At 35.6% G+C, this 22331-nt stretch overlaps 1 protein-coding gene across 1 annotated transcript in view; it reads right to left on the minus strand.

The window, feature by feature from the left end:
• The window catches only part of CWC27 (CWC27 spliceosome associated cyclophilin), a 257508-nt gene that overhangs the window by 31100 nt on the left and 204077 nt on the right, over positions 1-22331 (minus strand). The window contains exons 12-13 of the mRNA XM_007973839.3: positions 11740-11849; positions 6254-6357 (exon numbers count right to left, since the gene is read on the minus strand). Of these exons, the coding sequence (XP_007972030.1) occupies positions 6254-6357; positions 11740-11849 (214 nt within the window). The remainder of the gene's footprint in view (positions 1-6253; positions 6358-11739; positions 11850-22331) is intronic.

The following is a 22331-nucleotide window of genomic DNA, read 5'->3' on the forward strand; positions in this document are numbered from 1 at the left end:
ATCCCTGTGCGCCTGCAAGGTCAAATTTATTTTTGTATGAATACTAAGACACTTGTTTATCTATGTCATTCTTATCCCCTCATGAGTGCACAGTGGAATTTTTCAGAGAATACATGAAGTGTGAGATAAAACAGAGTAAAGCAGATATGCTCCTATCATGCCAGATTTCAGAGATTTACCAAAAAAATGGAAAACAATGCTACTCGTATCACTAAATTTTTTGTTTTGCAGGCATAATTATTTTTTTATAAAAGTATGTTGTTTATAACATATTATTAATAGATATATTCCATATAAACAAAAGCTCTTTGGAGTTCTCAGGAATTGTTAAGATTGTAAAGCAGTGGCCCCCAACCTTTTTTGGCACCAGGAACCAGTTTCGTGGAAGACAGTTTTTCCATGAATGGGGGTGAGGGGGTATTGATTTCGGGATGAAACTGTTCTGTTTCAGACCATCAGGCATTAGAGTCTCATAATGAGCATGCAACCAAATCCCTCGCAGGTGTAGTTCACAACAGGGTTTGCGCTCCTATGAGAATCTAATGCTGCCGTTGATATGACCTTGCTGAAGCTCAGGCAGTAATGCTCACTTGCCTGCCACTTACTGCCTGCTGGGCGGCTCAGTTTCTAACAGGCCATGGACCAGTACCAGTTTGCAGTCTGGGGGTCAGGGACCCCTGGTGTAAAGGGCCCAGAGACCAATAATTTGAGCTCCACTGCCTAATACTAAAGGGTAAAGTTGGCTACGTTCATTTAGCCAACTTGAGCCTTTATTATTTTCAGTCTCCACCCTTATTGCTGTATTTGCTTTCATCTATGCTAACCTGTGCTTGGCAATGTCCTGTTTGAATGAAGTGGAAAATAATTGAAATATTCTACCAACACTTTGGGAGGCCGAAGCGGGAAGATCATTTGAGGCCAGGAGTTTGAGATCAGCCTGGGCAAAATAGTGAGACACTATCTTGAAAAAAAAAAAAAAATAGCCGAGTATGGTGGTGTATGCCTGTGGTCTTACCTACTCGGGAGGCTGAGGTGGAGGATCACTTGAGCCTGGAACCTTGAGGCTGGAGTGAGCCTTGACTGCACCAGTGCACTCCAGCCTGGGCAACAGAGTGAGACTCTGTCTCAAAAAACCAAAAATTCTTTTGCTGTCATTGCACCCTTCATTCAATACATGACTAAACTATACACAAATTACAGTACGTATTACATATAAAAGGTGTTGAAAGCTTTGCTAGTATAAGCAATGAGATGAAGCTATGTTCTTTCATGGTATCTTATAATGAGGTCTGACTGGGTCTAAAAGTCAATTATCTCTTTTTTACATCTGTATTATTAAGATTTCACTGTTTTGGATACAGACAGCTGGTACTTGTTGCTTCTGCACTGTGCTAACTCCAAAGGGAAGCTTTAAAACTTCTTTAAGCCAAATCTTGGTTTTCAGAACTTCAGTATCTAGCAGATACAAACTGTCTGACTGATGGCTAAAATTGATTTTTAACACTAGTCAAAGTGCAATAAAAAAACTGAAAAAAAAATCCATATCCAGAAGTTTTAACCCATAGGGTTATCTTGGAGAATTTTTCAGAACCAAGAACAAGACTATTTGGAGATAAGGCTCCCAAGAAGAGGAACTAAATTGAAACTTGTATAGTTTTATGAAAAACAGAAGCAAACCACACTGTGTTTTTATTTTTTAAAAATTTAAGAAGGCAAAGCATTTCTTCTAAAATGTTAATCTCTTTCACTAAGCTCTTTAAGGAATCTTAATTAATTCTTGAGATTCTAATAGCCCTAAGACAAGTCTTAAATTATATTTACTTCGGGGTACAAATTAGAATGATATTTTGTGAAAGCCATTTGAAAATATTTAGCAGAAGTCAACATGTATACTCACTGAGAAACAATTCCAGTTTTAGAAATTTATTCTAAGAAAATGGGCAATGACATAGAAACAAGGATGTTACAGCATTGTTTATATATCCAACAACACGGTCAAGTAAATTTGTGGTTCATCATATAATGGAATACGACGGTCATAATACAAAAGATAAAAATTACATCATAAAATTATATATGATAAGGAGAAGTAGTCACTGCATATTGCTGAGGGAAAAAAGCAAGTTATAAAGCTGTAGTACTATATGATCTCATTTCTGTTTAAAATATGTATGTGCATAGCAATACCTGGACAGATACAAATTAATATGTATAAAAATATACTTTTACATATTTGGTATAAATAGCATAAATATATACATTGATATGTATAAAGTAACAGTATTTATCTTTGAGTTTGGGATCATAGGTAATTTTCATTTACCTTTCTTGAGCATGTTTGCATTCTGATTTTTCCACAGTGAACATCTTTTTTTTTTGAGATAGAGTCTTGGTCTGCAAACCAGGCTGGAGTGCAGTGGCACGATCTTGGCTCACTGCAACCACCGCCTCTCGGGTTCAAGTGATTCTTGTGCCTCAGTCTCCTGAGTAGCTGGGACTAAAAGCACGCGTCACCATGCCCAGCAAATTTTTGTATTTTTAGTAGTTTTTGCAATGTTTTTGCAAGTAGGTTTTGCAATGTTGGCCAGGCTGGTCTCAAACTCTTGACCTCAGGTGATCCACCTGCCTTGGCCTCCCAAACTGCTGGGATTACAGGCGTGAGCCACCAGGCCTGGCCACAGTGAACATCTTTTAATTATATAATAATCAGTAAAATATTTACTTGAGGCAACCATGCAATTGTTGGTATTTTTCAAATTTTTATAATGTGTGTACTATGGAAGAAAGTGACCGAGGGGAGAGAAAGAAGAAAAGAAAGAGGGAAGAAGGCAGACAGACCATTATATTGTTTATTATTTTATCTTGTATATATGCTATAATGTTTTAAGTTAATCTCAGATTTAACAATCTGGAAATAAATTTTCAATGAAACATAGTAGTGAAGAGTTAATGCCCATAAAATTGAAGCCATTCACATAGATTGAATTTTTCTCCTCTCCTTAGAAATGCCAATTTTGTTGTGTAAGGAGCAGGTGGTTATCTTTCTCGAAACTTTTTTGGGAGCTCACCAAGCTTCATCTAACCAAACCCAATCTGGCATATGGACTTCATCCATATGGTCATATGAATCCCTGGGCAAGTTCCTCCTGCCATGTGTCTAATCGGTTTCATAAAATCCATGCTCGAAGAAGGGTTCCATAGCTACATGAGTCTGTGATACTGTGGGACTAAGGAACATAGTGACAAAGAGACCACTCTACCTGCTAAACTGGAATCTGGTGCCATCACTATTACCAAATATTGGCAGTACATATCTGAACAAAGGAGGAATCCTAGGAATTCTGAGTGAAAAATTTCTATCATGCATTTCAGTATAGATCTACTAATAACACTTCTTTAAATGCCTTGTTAGACAGTGAAATCTGGGAATAATTTTCAAACACCATACACACTGTTTACAATAGAATCATATTTCTTTTCTTTCTCTCCCTCTCCTACTTTTTTTTTTTTTTTTTGCATAAAAAGTATAATGCTGCTGAATGGTACCCAAATGTCTGTTGTATACCATGCCAATACAGCAGCTCAGCCAAAAATGTGAAAAGAATAGTTTGCCAAGTAAAAGAAAACATAACAAATTGGTAATGGTTTCTATCTTGACAGAAAATGAAAATGATCCCTCAATGTGTGGCCACTCATGCGGACACATAAAAATGTCTTAGAAGCAATCATTTTACCTCAGATAACAGACCCTGACAGTGTAGTACAGCACACTGGCTGACTTTCACTTCTCAGAAAAGCGGCAACCGTGACCTACAAAATAGTCTGGGAACCATGTAATTTATGCATAACACACATGCACATGCCATGCACTCATAATATTTGTTATAAATCATTCTGAATATAAGACTCCTTTCCTGAGAAGAATATACTTTATGAGAGAGAATCTAAATCACCAGAGACTTGAGAAAGCTAAACTGAACAGAAATGATGTTGTTGCTAATCAGGTTACAAAATCCAAAGGTCTAAATTGCAATAAAAAGGCATTACATAAGGGCCCTATATATGCTATCTGATTCTGCATAGTGCCTTGAACATGAAAAGTATTTTTGTTAGATGTTAGATAAAACAAATACCAAAAAATTCTGGAGGTGCATAGTGTACAGCTCTGCCATTCTGCTTAGGAAACTGCAATTGAAAGCAGAAATGAACCTCCTGAAGACCTGCTAGTGGTCCCTTTAACTTGTTCCCCACCTCTTCACCATTTATTTTTTTCTCCCAATGGAGAATTAGCCAACATCACTGACCAGTGATTTTTTTCCCCATGTCCAGTGAAGTTTCCCCATTTTAAACTTTCTAATGAGAATGTTAGACAGAAAATTGATTGTATAACCAAATAACATGAAAAACAGGAATGGCACTTTTAAAAATACATCATTGGTATCTGAAGCTAATGAGGAATTCAAAATGAGAGAATACTGAACCAAGGGGCTAGGAAGAACCTTGAGAAGTTAAATGGTCTTGCCAAGTTGAAAGTAAATTTGAATCCTGTGGGTTATGAGTTTCAAATGAATCTTCTGGGGTTTGAATTTGTTGGTGACTTTCCTGTTCAATAAAATGGGACTTAAATGGCTTATAAAAAGTTTAAAAAAACTTATTGGGCATCAAACTGCTCTTACAAAACACCATCTTGATGAGTTAAGTGTAAATGAATCAGAAACACATGGGTCATATTTCCTTTAAAAATGCATATGGATTCAAAAATAAAGGGAAGAGGACTTGGCAAAACATTTTTTGTGTGGTGGCTGAACCCAAAACACTTGAAAGAGATTTTGAGACATTCAAGGAATCCCCTCACCCCACAACCCCCCAAAAAAAACAAGAACCCAAAACAAAACTAAACTAAACCTGTCCAGTCATATAAAACAAAAAGTTCTACACAATGTGCATTTATCTCTATGGGTCAATCAACATCCACTGAGCCTTTGGCTTTGGCACTAAACTATGGAAGAAGACAGCTTCTGCCTTCAAGCAACTTTGAATTTTGGTATAAACAAATCTATATAAGTAATAGAAACCTATTAAAAGATATCCAGGATCTTACAAAAACTGGCATCGTAACCCACATCATATGAAAACTATAAATTAATTGAGAAATAGACAAGTGCTTTCAGGGTCCTAGGTTAGATAGGATTCATTCCATTCAAATCATCATGCCCTCAGCCCTTTTGATTAAAGTTATATACAGTTGCAGAGTCTTATGTGTTTGAATGTTTTCTTAATTTAAGTGTTTTTATGTCTTTTTAAATGTGTGTTCCAGCCCTCCTTCCTCCACCCTCTAGATTTGTGAGTGCTCAACAAATCTTGCTGACTGGTTTCCTGGAGGATGGGAATGTTGAACAGAGTTTTGAAACAGGAGAGATGCTGTTTGGCAGAGAGAACTGAGGCTATGATTCTGGGTTGGGGTAATGGTACATGTGATGGCTCAGAGGCTCCAGATGGTGAGTCATGTGTAGGGGGTGATACATTGGCTTGCTTGCAGCAATGTGGCTGAGCCAGGGTGTAGTGGGAGGTGGAGGCAGTTAGGTGTGGGGAGGCCTAATACACTGCATGTAAAGTCAACTTGAGAACAGAGGGGTGTGAGAAAGAAAAACACAATTTTATTCCTTTTTTTTTTTTTGCCAGTATAGGATAAAGTTCTAAGCAAAGGACATGTACATGTCATTACTTTATTTCTTATCAGTGTCTTAAAAAGCTGAAAAATATCCAAAGATAAAAATAAAATTAACTTGTATGAGTTGCTAGGATCCTGTAGATCATAACTTTGAAGAGGAAGTTAGTAGGATTATGAAATAGATTATTGAGTTCTAAAATGTTTGTGGGAAAATGTAAGAAATTATTGATTTATTGTCTTCTAAGGTTGTTTTCGAGTTGTTTAATGTGAGTCTCATCTTTTCCACAATATTAGAAAGTTACTTAGAGCTGGGAGAGTGTCATATATTTCTTGTGCATTTTTTACTGGCTAGCCCAATGCTGGACACATCAAGTGCTCAATAAATGCTTGTTTCTTCAGTGCTTGGTGCGTTTATTTATGTTACTTTATATTGAACTGAAATAAAGTCAAAAGTTGCCAAGGTCCTATAATGGTGATGGTAAAGTCTGAAAACAAAAGGATGATATAGTTGAAATGTACCAGTAGGGTCTCTGCTCTGAGCCTACTTGTTCATGGTTAATATACAAAAATCAAAGCCCTTACCATCCTTCATCATCTTCTACTTCTGTTTCAGGAATGTCATTTTCAGGCGTTTCAGCAATTGCTTGAGTAAGTTTAGATTTAAACTGGTTCAGCAGTGCAAGCGTCTGAAATAACAATTAGACTGCTAAGTTTTCTGATAAAGATAAATATAATTTTAAAAGAGATGCTTAAGTTTGTTAGAAAAGGAAATATCCTACTTGGATGTAAAACAAAATGTTCGATTTTGAACAAAAAGAACAAAACTACCTTTAGGCTGCAATAGTGACATTAATAAACCTTGACATTAATAAACCTTGACAGTTTGAATTTGCACTGACATTTCCCCTCAGAGATAGGTGACTATTTTCTGATTTGGGAAACAAAAGTTTGCTTATGTAGAAGACAGAAGGCCCAACTTTTAAAAATACATATTTGGCCTGGTGCATTGGTTCATGTCCCAGCACTCTGGGAGGCCAAATTGGGAGGATCTTTTGAGCCCAAGAGTTCAAGACCTCAAGACCAGTAAGGGTAATGTAGTGAAACTCCATCAGTACAAAAAGAAAAGAAAAAAAGTCAGATGTGGTGGTGTGCATCTGTAGTCCCAGTTACTCTGAAGCCTGAGGCAGGAGGATCCCTTGAGCCTAGGAGTTTCAGGCTGTAGTGACCTATGATTGTGCCACTGCACTCTAGCGTGGGTAAGAGAGTGAGACTCTGTCTCTAAATAAATACATAAAATAAAATAAAATAAAAAATTTGTGCTCACTTATAGTTAAGGTTTTAGTGTCTATAAGAAAGAAAGGTAATTCATTAAGTTATATGAAATCAAAAATAAAAAGACAAATAGTATTGTTTATTTGACAAATTTCCAAAAATATAAAAATATTGACATTGGGAAGGTAGACTGAACATATTAACTGTTGGAAAATGGGTAAATTGGAATATCTTTAGAAAGCTCTTGATATGTATTGGAAACTTTAAGATGATCATTCCCCTTGACTGAGTAATTCCAATCCTGGGATGATAGAAAAATAATGTGAAACAGAGAAAATGGCTTAAGCACAAGATGTGCACTGCAGCATTATTCATACAAATGGAAAAATGAAAACCTATTAAATGTCTATCAATAAGAAACTAGATAAATTTAGTAAAAAGCAGTAAATACGTTATTTAAAAATTTTATTTTTATTTTTTATTTTTATTTTTTTGAGACAGAGTCTTGCTGAGGCCCAGACTGGAGTACAATGGTGTGATCTCGGTTCACTGCAACCTCTGTAGCCCAGGTTCAAGCGATTCTCCTGCCCCAGACTCCTGAGTAGCTGGGACCAGAGGCACTTGCCACTATGCCCAGCTAATTTTTTGTATTTTTAGTAGAGATGTGGTTTCATCATATTGGTCAGGCTGGTCTCCAACTCCTGACCTCAAGTGATCCACACACCTCAGCCTCCCAAAATGTTGCGATTTCAGGTGTGAGCCACTGTGCCCGGCCTAAATATGCTATTGTTATTAAAAATTATAAATATGCTGTTATTAAAAATTATATACATGAAACATTGCATTCTATTGTTAAGTGAAAGATGAACACAAATAGTGTGTTGAGTATATATATTTTTTAAATGTGTGTGTGTAGGGGGAACATTCCTGTGAATACTTGTTTGCCTCCTATGCTCTCCGTGAGCAAGAAGCAGCAAGTGGCTATAAATTTATAATCACACTATCTCCTGGATCTTAACAGTCTACTCCAGAATTTGAGCAGACAACAGAAGCTAGAAAAACGTTTTTCTACTTGACAGATTTACAGAGTACATCATTGTGAAATGGGATAAAATACTACCTGTCCGAGAAATCAAGGGCCTAATCAAGATTTTGGTATGTTTAATTCAATATAGAAATCCTCACATTTCGTAAGGAAAAAGATGTGTGACAGTTCAACATGTAAATAACTGGTATATTAAAGGGTCACAATACATTCCTAAGCTCCAGAATTTATCTAGAGAGTTTCAATAAGATCACAGTTCATGAAAAAGTTAAGTAGGTCTGGGCAGTTTAGAACCCAAGCTTAATAAAGACAAATGGTGCCAAAATAACTGCAAGAAAAAGGTGGTTGGTTATTGCTTAAAAAATGATAGTAAAAAGCATCTTCTACTTTTCTGCAAAATTTAATGCCCACATAGACAACAGCTAAAAATACATACATTATCATAGTTACTGAATGAGATGAGTTTTGGGGAAAATTTATAAGTTCCTATAGAATATCATTATAGGCATTCTGAGGGCTGCCGAGTATGTTAGCATTTAGATATTTTATGTTTTTAGAGATTATAGAATTAAGCTCTTCAAACAATGTTAACAGATAAAGCATCCCTTGTTTTTAAATCTTATTCATTAAAAATACTCCATTGTTTACTCTTATTGTATTTGCTTATTAATAAGAAAACAGATTACTGTAAAAATATTGAAAAATAGAAGTAAAATAACTATTATCCCACCACTCAGAATAACCACTGTTAACATTTTGGTAAATATACTTCAAGGTAGTATGTGTGTGTATGTGTATGTGTTTATATATCTGTATCTATATCCACTATTGCATAAATATATCTCTCCATATGCCTATCTCCATATCTATCTATTTAATCTATATGATATGGTCTGGCTGTGTTGCCACCCAAATCTCAACTTGAATTGTATCTCCCAGAATTCACATGTGTTATGGGAGGGACCCAGTGGGAGGTAACTGAATCATGGGGGCCGGTCTTTCCCATGCTATTCTCGTGATAGTGAATAAGTCTCACAATATCTGATGGGTTTATAAGGGGTTTCCACCTTTTCTTCTTCCTCATTCTCTCTTGCCACTGCCATGTAAAAACTGCCTTTCACCCTCCGCCATGATTGTGAGACCTCCTCAGCCAGGTGGAACTGTAAGTCATTTAAACCTCCTTTTCTTCCCAGTTTTGGGTATGTCTTTATCAGCAGTGTGAAAATGGACTAATACACCATAGCTTAAAAGTAAACGCTATCTTTTTTTTTTTTTTTTAAGAGATAGAGTCTCACTCTGTCACCCAGGCTGGAGATCCAGGAGATAGTGTGATTATAAATTTATAGTGGTGCAATCATGGCTCACTACAGCGTCAACCTACTGGGCTCAAACGATCCTCCTGCCTCAGCCTCCCAAGTAGCTGGGACCACAGATGCACACCACCATGCCCAATTATGATTTTTTTTTTTTTTTCTGTAGAGATGGGGGTCTCCCTAGGTTGCCTAGGCTGGTCTCAAACTCCTGGGCTCAAAGGATCCTCTCATCTTGGCCTCCCAAAGTCCTGGGATTACAAGAGTGAGTCACTATGCCTGGCCCTTACTAATTTTTAATGATGGACGTTTGCATACTTGGAAATGTCTTTTTTAAAAGCACAAAGAAAAATGAAAACAAAAAAGACTTCTAAGTGGAATGAAATTTTAAAACTTCCTAGAAAATTATACTAGACCTGGATCTTTCTCCCTGAGTTACAAGTGGCAAGGCAGTTTGTTTTTAGAGCCAATTACTGAGCTACTGGCATTTGCTCAAAGAGGGGAGACTGTGGCAAACAAAAAACATCCTCTTGGCTATTTTTAGCTTCTTCTATATTTAATATTAGACTTTCTCCTGCTGTATTACAAAGGCAAGAGAAGATACTGGGCAGAAAAAAAATCACAAAAATAATGGGACATATTTGTTATAGTGTGAAGAAGACAGGATTTGCATGGAGGCATTTTGATTGGCATCTGCAGGGGAATTATTCAGTTATGGCTTTTCCTGAGGCATGAATGGCCAACTACTTCCAGGAAGGCTCTTTCAGCACAGTGAGAGCCTTCCCAGAATGTAGAAGCTATGCTGAAGGGGCCCAATCTTGGCACACTCTGTATATGCATATCTAACACAAGAGTCTCCCAGCTGGGCCCTGTGCCTCTGGTCCTGTCCTGTATCCAGTCTAATCTCCATACTGCAGCCCAGTTAGAGAGATCTTCCCAAAATGAAAGTGAGATCATATCACTTTCTTCTGTCAATGGTTCCCCATGGCCTTTAGGATAAATTCTAAACTACTTAACATGGTTTGAAAATACCTTGTACGAACTTACTTTTGCTTACCTCTTCAGCCTCATCTTTCTCCTTCTCTTATAGTTTATGTTACAGTCATATTTAATATCTTTTAGTTCTTTGCAAAGAGGTCGAAGACTTTTCATGTATGCACTGTTCCTTTTGTCTAGCCATACCCTGCCTCCACCTGGCGGTCTCCTATATAACCTTCTAAGTTCAGCTGACAAATCATTTCTTGAGGAAGGCCTTCCCAGATTCTTAAGCCATGTTAGGCCCCTCTGTTTCAACTACATGGCTTCCTGTACCTACCGTTTCATAATGATCACCCCCTTTCACTGGTGTTACTTGTTTAACTAGCTGTTTTTCCTGATAGATCAGAGAGAGCAGGGATGTGTTCACGTGTTTACTGCCAAATACAGTGATTAGTACATGGTAGGTTCTTAATCATTATTTGCTACAAGAGATTGGGTGGGGGGGAAGGAATGAATGAGTCATCCTTAGTATCTCTGGTAGTATAGTCACTATGCTATTTAGAAGACTTTGTGATTTCATGAAAACAAGTTAAAATGTACTTTTTCTTAATGAAATTAAGAAATTATCCAGACATGTTTGGGCTTTTTATTTACTTTAATTTACTTTTATTTTGCCTGTTTCATTTATACAACTAAAATGGTGTGTCCATATATATATATAAGGCAGTTTGTTTATATCCATATATATAAATATGGATATTTATGGATAAAATATGGATTTTGGCATGGCAGCACCAAAAATAAATGATTTCAGTCTGTCCTCTAACTTTTCAACATGAAGGGCTGCTTCAGAGATTTGTTTTATCAAGTGTCAAGTACTGCATGGCACATAGTGCTGACTCCCAAATTGTTGAGCTAGCTTCCTATCTCTTTTCATTCTTGATTTCTGACAACTTCTTAATATTACTACCTAAAGATTCAGGAATTACTTGTAACAAACATACTTTTATTACAATAGAAGTCAGCTAATAGACCAAATAACTTATTTCCAGACAGTGTACAATTTCAAGCTAGGCTGACGAGTCAGCATGTGAGATGTCGGGCTGGAAGCAACTCTCTCATCATTTATAATCACCACTTCTTCATTTCACAATATTCACTACACAGAGGTTCCGCCTGGGTTTCTGAAGATATGTGGCTTTATGAGGTTCCTGTGCCTACTATGGGAGTACCAAGTTGAAACATGGAAGTTCCAGGCTTTTTCACCACCAATGTCTGGAAAGAACTCCAGAGTTTGAATCTTTATGTGAATGACCAATGTCCACCCTACATAAATATATTCTTTTTCATTTTTAAGACGTAGTGCTTCTCCTGATATATAATGAAATTAGGCTTCATTTAGAAACACTTAAAAACAATAAAAAGACAATAAGTTCTGTATGGATTTGGGTTTTTGAAGTTACCTGATCTTCCCGGGAAGTTCCCTTCTTTGACTGTTGCTTCCTCAAAGCTTCATACTTTTGCTTTTCTCTTCTGTATTCGGCAACAGCACCATCTGGAGTGGCTTCTTCCTCTAAAGAATAGTAGAATATTTTTAGAATAAGCAGTAAAATAGCTCTGTGGATTCATAGCAATGTTTATGCTCCTGTTGCTGAAGAGGAGGTTGGCACTTGGGCTTGGTTTTTTGCCATTTAATTTCAAAAGAAAACCTGTAAGCTCCACCAGCTCTGTAACTACTTCCTAAATTAGAACATGACTGATGTAATTTATGAGCTGATTTTATACATATATTTACTATATACTGCACTATTGTAATTGTTCTTCTCACATGTCCTTATTTAAGTTGATTATAAAATCGTCTATCTCGCTTTTAAAATAATTAAGGTTTTCCTAAAATTCAGTAACATCATTTTACATTGTTTCCTTGCCTTAGAAGATACAACCTTTCAAATATTGGTTGATATTCCAATTACCTGCAACTTTTGTTCCCCAGTTATAACAATAACAATCTTAAATTTAACAGCATCATAGAAAATAAATACATCTAACAAATAACAGTTAGCAAAAGCAGACAAAACAGTTAGCAAAAGCAGACAAAAATAATCTTTACTGAATTAGAAATTAGAAAACAAATCTATGGGTTTGATCCTGCAATAATTCTATGTGAAGATTAATTAACATCCGGGTTCATAAAACACAGTGTTCCCTCAAAAACAAACAAGCCAATAAACCCAACTAGTAACATTTTATAATACCTTACATGTATAAATATCAATGAAAATTTGTGACTAAAACACACACACACACACACACACACACACACACACACACACACTCTCTCTCTCTCTCTCTCTTCTCTTTAGCTGGAAGACAAATGATAAGCCAGATGTAATCAACAATGCTAGTAATCTTTCTACCAAAGCTTTAGTCTGTTGGTTGTCTCTTTGTTACCTAGCTTGAGGATCATCATGAATATGCAATATATTAACTATCAGTCATTTTGTTCAAGAGATTTTCTGGTCAAAAACAAAAATTTGAACTAAGAAACAAGTTGTCTTTTTGTGGTTACCTAATATGATTTTGGTAGAACTTGGAAGGACAGTCTGGTTTCAAAACTGACAGCTGCAAACATTAAAAACTGAGCACATTAAGGAAAAATGAACCATTAAACATAGAAATACTATCTGAGGCACACATGCCTAGTAAACACTAGTGAAGAGAGTATTGCCATCACAATTGGTATACATGAAGTGATTCTTATAGTAGGTTTAAAAGTTACTTTCGGCAGGGCACGGTGGCTCACGCCTGTAATCCCAGCACTTTGGGAGGCCGAGGCGGGCGGATCACGAGGTCAGGAAATCGTGACCATCCTGGATAGCACGGTGAAACCCCGTCTCTACCAAAACAAACAAACAAACAAACAAACAAAAACATTAGCCAGGTTTGGTGGCAGGCGCCTGTAGTCCCAGCTACTCGGGAGGCTGAGGCAGGAGAATGGCGTGAACCCGGGAGGCGGAGCTTGCAGTGAGTCGAGCTGGCACCACTGCACTCCAGCCTGGGCGACAGAGTGAGACTCCATCTCAAAAATAAAAAGAAAATTACTATCATATTTTTCTACTGAATTGCATATTTGAATACCTCTCTTCTTCTTATCCTACAGTAGTTAGATTTGCATTGTCCTGGGATAAAGATCAAGCACTTTAAGATGACTTAGAATCCCTACATGAGGCAGTTAATGCCTTCCTTTCCAGTTAAGTCTCTCACAACTCCTTTCTGCATCCACCTTGGTGTGCTTTCATTTGGATGATAACTAGTATTCTTAAACCCTGCTCTCTTGACCAACCATCCACCTTTGCACATGCTTTTCTTCCTTCAGGGATACTGTAAACACTTCATCTCTCCATTCTTGTTAATTCTCCTTGCTTAATTCCGGCTCCTCCTTTAGGTCTCAGCTTGGTTGGCACTTCATGGAGCCTTTTCTGATTCCATTATTGAAGTCTGGTTTAGATGTCTCTCCTCTGAGCTTTCAAAGGACCCTTTAGCACTTATCACACTTTATGGCGATTTCCTGTTTATTCTTCTTTAAACTCACTAGACATTAAACTCCTTGAGGACAAATCATATTTCCCCAGCACTTAGGACAGTGCTTGGCAAGGGACTCAATAAATAGTCAAATAAATGAAGTAATAATGTAATTGGAGATGGGGAAAATAAGAAGGTGTAGGCCAATTTGCCCTCTTCCCCTCGCAAGCCTCAGTCACAGTTCGCATTTGTCATGCACCTGGAATCTCCTGTTCCACTGCATTTAGGGAGTCAGTAATTATTTTCTGCCATTTCCTAGGGCAGAAGTTTGTAAAATTCTAAGGAAAATTGTGATGGGTATCTGTAGAACTGTTTCATGTTTTTATGGTTAAAAAAATGCAAAAGAGAAAGGACAAGTTCTTTGCTTACATTTTCAGCTAAAAAAGATTGAAAACCTTTATTTGTGGTAAGAATTTTGCAATAAATGGAAAGGATATAGGTGAATTCTGCTATCTCATGTCATAGGTAAGTTAACCTTACAACCTTCAAAACAGATTCAGCATGGCTTATTTTAATGTGTTTCACACACATCTTCTTGAACACGGTCCCTTTTAGCAAGGACCAACCATTTGATTTCACTTATTAGGAATGTGCAGGAAGTAGGAAAATGTTTAAAAAGTGCTATAAAGAAGCCTTAAAAATCAATTTTAAAAAGTCAAGGATAGGTACATTTAAGTACATAATAAAGCATGGAAATTCTGTAGCTATGTTGTTTATAATACTAAATGGCTTTTTAATAACTTAGAAATAGTAGTCACCTCATGTAGGAAACTAAATGCATGTAATGATAGAATTTTTAAAAACAGCTGTACTGAGGTAGGCGTTCCATATAGTAAAATTCACTAATTTTGTATATAAAATATGATGACTTTTGGTATTGTATAGAGCATATAACTTCCACTGCAATCAAGATCTAGAAAAGTTCCACATACCCTACAAAGTGTCCAAATGTCACTTAGTCGGTTTTCTTCTGGCAACAAGGCATCAGCGATCTGCTTTCTGGCACCACATTTTTGCCATTACTAGAAACTCATACAAATGGGATCATACAGTATGTAATTTCTAATGTCTGGCTTATTTTGGTGAGCAACTATTGTTGAGATTCATCCACGTTCCTTTGCATAACTGAATAGTATTTCATAACATGGATGTACTCTAATTTGTTTATTTTGAGTTGCTTACCATTTTTGGCTACTATAAATAATGCCTCTTTAAACATTTACACACACAAGTTTGTTTGTGGACATATATTTTCATTTCTCAGGGGTAAATACCTAAGAGTGTGATTGCTGAGCGTATGTTTAATTTTATATGATACTGCTATACTGTCGTACAAATGGCTGCACCATTTTGGCTGCATCATTCCTATCGCAATGTAGGAGAGTTTGAGTTGCTCCACATCTCCAAATATATCTGGCATTGTCATTTAACTGAGTATTTTAAAGAGTGTGAAATAGTATCTTGTGGTTTCTAGTGTTATTTTTCTGATAAGTGATATTACATTTTGTATGTGCTTGTTGGCCATTTATGTATCTTCTTTTGTGAACTGTTTATTCAAATCTTCTATTAATTTTTTTGTCTTATTAATGAGTTGTAAGAGTTTTCTTATATATTCTGGATACAAGTCCTTTGTCAAATATATATTCTGTAACTTACTTATCTCAGTCTGATTTCTCTTTTCATTTTCTTAAGCGTATCTTTCAGAGAGCAAAAGTTAAAATTAGATAAACAGCATTTTATCAATATTTAAATTTCATACATCACACTTCTTGTGTCTTATCTAAAAAATCCTTATTTGCTTCATGGTCTCAAAAGTTTTTTTCTAATGCTTTCTCTTAGTAGTATAAAATTTTAGTTTTTCTGTTAAGGTATATAATTTATTTCAAGTTGATTTTTATGTATGGTGTAAGGTAAGGGTTGAGATTTTTTTTTTTTCTATACAGACATCAATTGTTCCAACATTATATGTTACCAAGGCTTTCTTACCTCCAGTGAATGACCTTGGCACCTTTGCTGAAAATCAATGGACCATATATGCATATCTATTTCTATACACTCTCTTCTGTTCCATTAATCTATGTCTCTCCTTGTGCCAGTAGTATACTGTCTTGATTACTGCAGGTTTATAGTAAGTCTTGAATCAGTTAGTGTAAGCCCTCTAACTTTGTCTTCTTTTTCACAACTTTTTGGTGATTTTTGTTCCTTTGCCTTTCCACATGAATTTTAAAATCAGCTTGACAATTTCTTCAAAGAAGTCAGCTAGGATTTTGACAGTAGCTGCATTGAATGTATAAATTAATTTGGGGAGAACTGCAATATTAACAATAGTGAGTCTATCTAAGTTTTACTGACTTAACCTGCCATGTTGAGGTCTGTAATACATCCTTTTGGTTCCAACCATCATGTACAGTCATGGTGCTGGTGTGAGATATGAGTGAGGAGTAGCTATTTACTATCATCTTTGTGACTATCTCAGGATTAATATTTCAGAAATAGGAATGTTTTGAAACAAGTATAGGAATTGTAAAAATGACTGGCTGATATGCTAGAAGAAATAACATGAAATAGCAAATATAAATAAGCAATTTTCATAGAATGGGGAGCAAACAGCAGTACCTCTCTTCCACCAAAATATCTTGGGAAATTAACAAAAAAGAAGATACATGCAATGTAATTAATTCTCACATCAAGACTCACTGAACAAACCAATGAACAACTTCCAATCCAGAAAGGTTAGTTGGTCAAAAAGTATTTTTAAAACAAACAAAATTTTTATTATGGAAAAATTTCAACACAAATACAGAAAGAATAGTATAATGAAGCCTCTGTAGTCATCACCTATTATCAATAGCATCAACTTACGGACAATCTTATTTAACTCACAAGATATTCTTAAGACATTAAAACTAGCACTCAGACAGTAACCTAAAGCCCATGCATTTCCTCTGGTAGGTAAAAAAGAAAGAATGTGTGCTCTTAGTTTCCATTACAGGAGGTGCCAGTGGGCATGGCATCTTTAGAGCACAGACTTTGAAGTGAGACTGATCTGAATCCTGGTTCCACAATTTACTATATGTGTGAGATAGGGATACGCTATGTCATCTTTTTGTGCCTCAGTTTCTTCAGCTATAAACTGGGGATGATAATATCTACCTCACTTGCTGTTATGAGGATTAAATAAAATACTGTCTGACACCTAACAAACTATTATTACTATCTCATTCAGATTAAATTATGAAAGTACCAAAATATACACTCACACCGACTGTACAATTATGTGCTAGCTCTGTATGTTTTTCTTTGTTATAACTGATAAGCTTTCAAAGGATATCACAGACTCTTGCACAAGTCAAGCTTGTTTATCTTTCTCTTTCCCTCTCCATACAAATACATTTCTTTCATACTATGGAATTTTTTACATTGACGGAGGGAAAAGGGAAACTATTTTTTTTTTTTTTTTGCTAGATTATGAAGCTATACACATTCTAAAAGTGGTTATAAGGATTTTCCAGTTGAGAAGCTCTTAGACAAGTTAGCATTTTTATTTTACTTCCTCTTGCATTTCTCACATTTAAACCTATATTGAAAAGCTAATTAAGACAACTTTAATGTATCACTTTACTTTATTTCCTTAGTATTTATGAAACCACACTTTTTATATTTTCTAGCCATGATAATGAAAACACAGGCATGTAGTTCAAATCCTCCTGAATACATCTGCCCTGATAATATCTTAATATTGTAGCATTAGTCATTCTTCTTAATGTATAGTCATAACCAGCTTCATAAATGTTTTGTGTAAGGCAATTAGTAGTAGTGATGGCAATGCTGCATCTAAAGAATGAATACAATTCACCCATAAATTATAGGATCTGTTTGATAATATCTGTTTGGTGATAGGAACTACATTTAAAATGACAGAAAAAAGACAACATTCTCTAACTGAAGTAAAAAATCGATTGCAAAATCAGTTTTGCTTTGAAAAATGCTAAGGAAATAGTTGGAAAAAATTTTACGGCTTTTCATTATTATTTAAATGATCCCAGATCAAATAAGTAAGGTAACTCTTGTCTCACAAGGCTTCAAACATGTTTTAATACTATTTATATCTACCCCATGTTTACTATATTCCATTCTTAATGAAGCTCCAGTTAAACAATTTTTAGCAGATGGACTGAGAATGAAACCAAACTCTAGAATGCTGTCTATGCCTCAGTTTCTAACTCAACTGCCATCTGACGAAGTCTTGGACTGTAATCTTATCCTTACTGCAGCTTTTGGTTTCCAAAGGGGGAAAGTGTATAAAAACTTGACTTTTTATCCTCTGATTATGGGTGAGACCATTTTGACTTCAACATAGCCAACTGGATTTTGTAATAGAAGTTAAGAACTCAAACACTTGGTGCTTCAGGGCAGAATGGGTAAATCACAGGGTGTTCCCTATCATTATACAGCTGTAAACGCTCTGATACTCCTTTAAATAAAGAATGCTCTAAAGAGAGCGACAGCTTCTAAAGTTCTTCAGGAGTTATGTTTTTTATTTATTTATTTTTTGAGATGGAGTTTTGCTTTTGTTGCCCAGGCTGGAGTGCAATGGTGCGATCTTGGCTCACTGTAACCTCCACCTGGGTTCAAGCGATTCAGGAGTTGTTTTTTATCTGCAACTATCTTTGGGTTTTACTACTTGGATGTATTTTGGAGCTTTTAATTTGATTGTGGTTGTTAATCATTTAATACCAATTTGATTTTTTTTTAAAAAGATATACTCAATAGAGCTAAGAAAAAATTCCACTGACTACCAATTAAAGGTGAACTAATAAGAGTTGAGAAACAACTGAATTACATAAATTTGATATTAGGTCAGGGTAGATAGTTGGGCAACAAATATTATTTTAAAGGCTGTCTATTAATCTGCCTATTTCAGTGGTACACGATCTTACTGAAACATGTAGTATTTTAGCTTGGGCTAATTTTACCTTGTGACAATTTTCTAACAAACATCTATAAAATAAAAGCAGATGTTCTCTAAAGTGCGGATGAAGGGCAACTTAATGCTACTTTGTGTCTGTATGCCTGCATGTAGAATTAGTTGATCTGATATAACTTCAAATTAAAATTCCATGTACTACTAAATGCTCTTTACTAAATTATTTTCTTTCAATGAAATAAAAGGGACAGACCATATCTCATGGAAATGACATTTCATTCTAAAGTTTTAAGATTTTCTAAAGTTAAATTCCACAAAATTAATATGAACTTAAAATCTCAACTAATAGAATACTTAAAATCTTTATTTCTTACAAAAGCAATTTCCCTGTCTAAATAAATACTCAAAACTGCCTCACAGTAAATGGGATTCCCTCTCAGACATACCATTTTGCTAACGAATTCCATCAATTCCATCCGTAAGATAAAATGCCAAGATTTGGCTGAAGGTGTTCACATAAATTCCAGGTGGAAAAGACTGATTTGGTAATTTTTTCTGCCCATCTACCAATGCCAATTAAGAACTTAAAAAAGTAAATCACCTTTGCATCACAAATTATGATAATAAAATTGAGCACAGAAAGACTGATCCAATCCAGCCTACTGTTTGAGGTCAGAAAAGCTGGCCACTAATAGTTTTATAATGTAGATGTATTACAGTCACTTATCAAAATGGAAAATATGTCAAGTAAATATAGAAACCCAGTCAAATTCATAGATTTGTCATTGTTTTTTTCCAGAAAGTCATAAATCTAAGTAATCAAGTTCAGAAAAGACAAGGCAGTCATACCACCTCCTGTTATACCCACTGGCTGCTCCACTTTTTGGTCTTTTGAGATTTTTACTCACTTGACTTAAGAATATCTTTCCCCTCCTTATGTTTTCATTTCTAGCCCAAACAAATAGGCAGACAGCTTGAGAACAGCTGTGAGGTCTGCTGATGTTTCATTATATTTATCACAGATGATACCATGATTAAGCCTGTTAAGATTCCACCTGGACTGCATGGAAACTGTAACTCAAACACTACAGGGTACACACAGCCAAATGCAATGACATTTGCCACAAAAACCCAACTATTTGAAAAATCTGGTCAATTCTTCTATTTTCTAACTTGGTGTATCATATTAGTATAAAGTACTTCTATTTATAGTATGATCAACTATGAATGGTCATAGTACATTCATGTTTCATAATTTAATCATCAGTATACTCTGAGTAATTTCCTTAGCTCTGTATTTCAGCTCACTAATTCTCTGTTCAGTTGTATCTAATCAATATTTAAGCCATAAACTGGGTCACTGAATTTAATAACTACATTTTCTATTTCTAAATATTCTATACGGCTCTTTTACAAATCACCTACTCTTTTTATTGTCTTAATTTTTTATTATGATTTTTATTTCTTTAAAAAAATCTCTTTATTGGCCAGGCATGGTGGCTCACGCCTATAATCTCAGCACTTTGGGAGGCCAAGGCGGGCGGATTGCCTGAGCTCAGGAGTTCGAAACCAGCCTGGGCAACATGGCAAAACCTCGTCTCTTCTAAAAATAAAAAAAAAAAAACCCCAAAAAACCCAAAAAAAATTAGCCAGGTGTGGTGGTAGTGGGTGCCTGTAATCCCAACTACTCAGGAGGCTGAGGCAGGAGAATCGCTTGAACTCGGGAGGCAGAGGTTGCAGTGAGCCAAGACTGTGCCACTGCACTCCAGTCTGGGCAACAGAGAGAGACTCTGTTTCACAAAACAAAAACAAAAGCAACAACAACAACAAAAACTCTTCATTTAAAACAAAGTTATTATGTTCTATCGCTTAGATTGTTCTTGGGGATCCTTCTGTTATATCTTCTGACCCTCTCCCTAGGGTGGTCATTTATTTATGTGTTTTCTAATCTTTTATTGTGAGTTTATTTTCAGCCAGGACTGCATCTCCATCACATTCCATAGGAATCCTAGGCACCAAGATTGTGTAAGTGTTTCTATAGAGAGGTTTTGCATTGGTTTCTACCAGATAATCAAGGGTTCCATTGGTCCATAGCCATTTTTTCTCATTATTTTCTTGACTTAGGAATCCTATACCATATAAATAGCATACATTCAGACTTTATATTTATGCCTGGTAGAGGTTTAGAGTTTTGGCTTTTTCGTAAGAGTCTTTCTTTTTTTCTCCAACACACAATTCTGAAAAATGGCAAGCTTCTTTGTGGTATTCCTGACCAGGTAGACAGATTTCTAGTTCCTACCTCTAGAACCCAAGGCCATATCTTCCATCCAAAGGTGAGATTAAAATCCTAGCTTCTAGATATTAGAGCCTCCAATTGGGTCCAAAATCCACTTGGGCCACTGTAGTATTGGCTTACTCAATGTCTGGTTATGCCTTCTTTTTGTTTCTGGTACTTATGATTTTCCTTTTCTTTCTTACCTTCTTTTCTCTTTTCCTCAAGCCTAGCTAAGTATTTAAATTGGGCTGGATCATATTTTATCCAGCATTTCTATAGATTTGTAGGAGAAGAAAGTTTTGTGTTAGCTCAGTCCGTGTTGCCAGAACAGGAAGTAGCACATCCATTTCTCATGTGCTTGAATCCTCCTGAATAAACAAAAATTCAGTAAGTGACTAGAAGATTTTAGTGATATAAAACTGGCTAATAAAATATACAAGACATTTAAAATAATTCTGTTTTTCTAATACAGAGTGTTCTACTTTTACTTTTCTTATAAATCTCAATGTACACTGGATGATTCATAAACAATAATGATGCATTATAATGACTATTCATCATTACCTGAAATTTCTATGAAATATATGCTAAACAGATAGTAATGAAGGATGGAATTAAAAAAGAATATCTACTAAGAACTTACTATATGTTAAGCACTATGCTAGGGTATTTTGATTATCTATGAGGAAAGTATCAATAAACCTATTTTAAAAATGAGGAAACAGAATATGATGACAATTAGAATATAGTAAAGCTGCAATATGAGCTGAGGTCTGTGTGATATAAAGGTCCACACTGTGTCCTACTGTCTTCAATTAAAACTTCAATTCATAATTACACAGTGTCTTCTGTGTGCCTCTTATGCTAAGAGATGCTTTGAAAGAAATGTAAAACATATATGATACAGGCTTTTCATTTCAGAAATTAAAGGGTAAAGTGAACTTAACATATGTGAAAAATATCACTTATAATGTAAGTATCAAAATGTGGATTCACGGATATAATACAAGCATCTTGGGGACTTAAAGATTACCTATGCAATGATGTGAAAATAAAACTTTCAAAAATGTATTAGCTATGTATGAGATAAAAATAGGAGAGAGAGATATATAATATAATATATATATATTCATAAATATATGAAAGGGCTTGGGAAGGAAATGTACAACATCACTATAACCATCAATTTACTAGAGCACAAGAGCTAGCAAGTAGCTTGAGGATCTTCTAATCTAACTTCCTAGTTCCTAGGACCTTACCTAAGGACCAGG

The sequence above is a fragment of the Chlorocebus sabaeus genome, chromosome 4 (assembly GCF_047675955.1).
Source record: "Chlorocebus sabaeus isolate Y175 chromosome 4, mChlSab1.0.hap1, whole genome shotgun sequence".
Classification (NCBI taxonomy): Eukaryota; Metazoa; Chordata; class Mammalia; order Primates; family Cercopithecidae; genus Chlorocebus; species Chlorocebus sabaeus.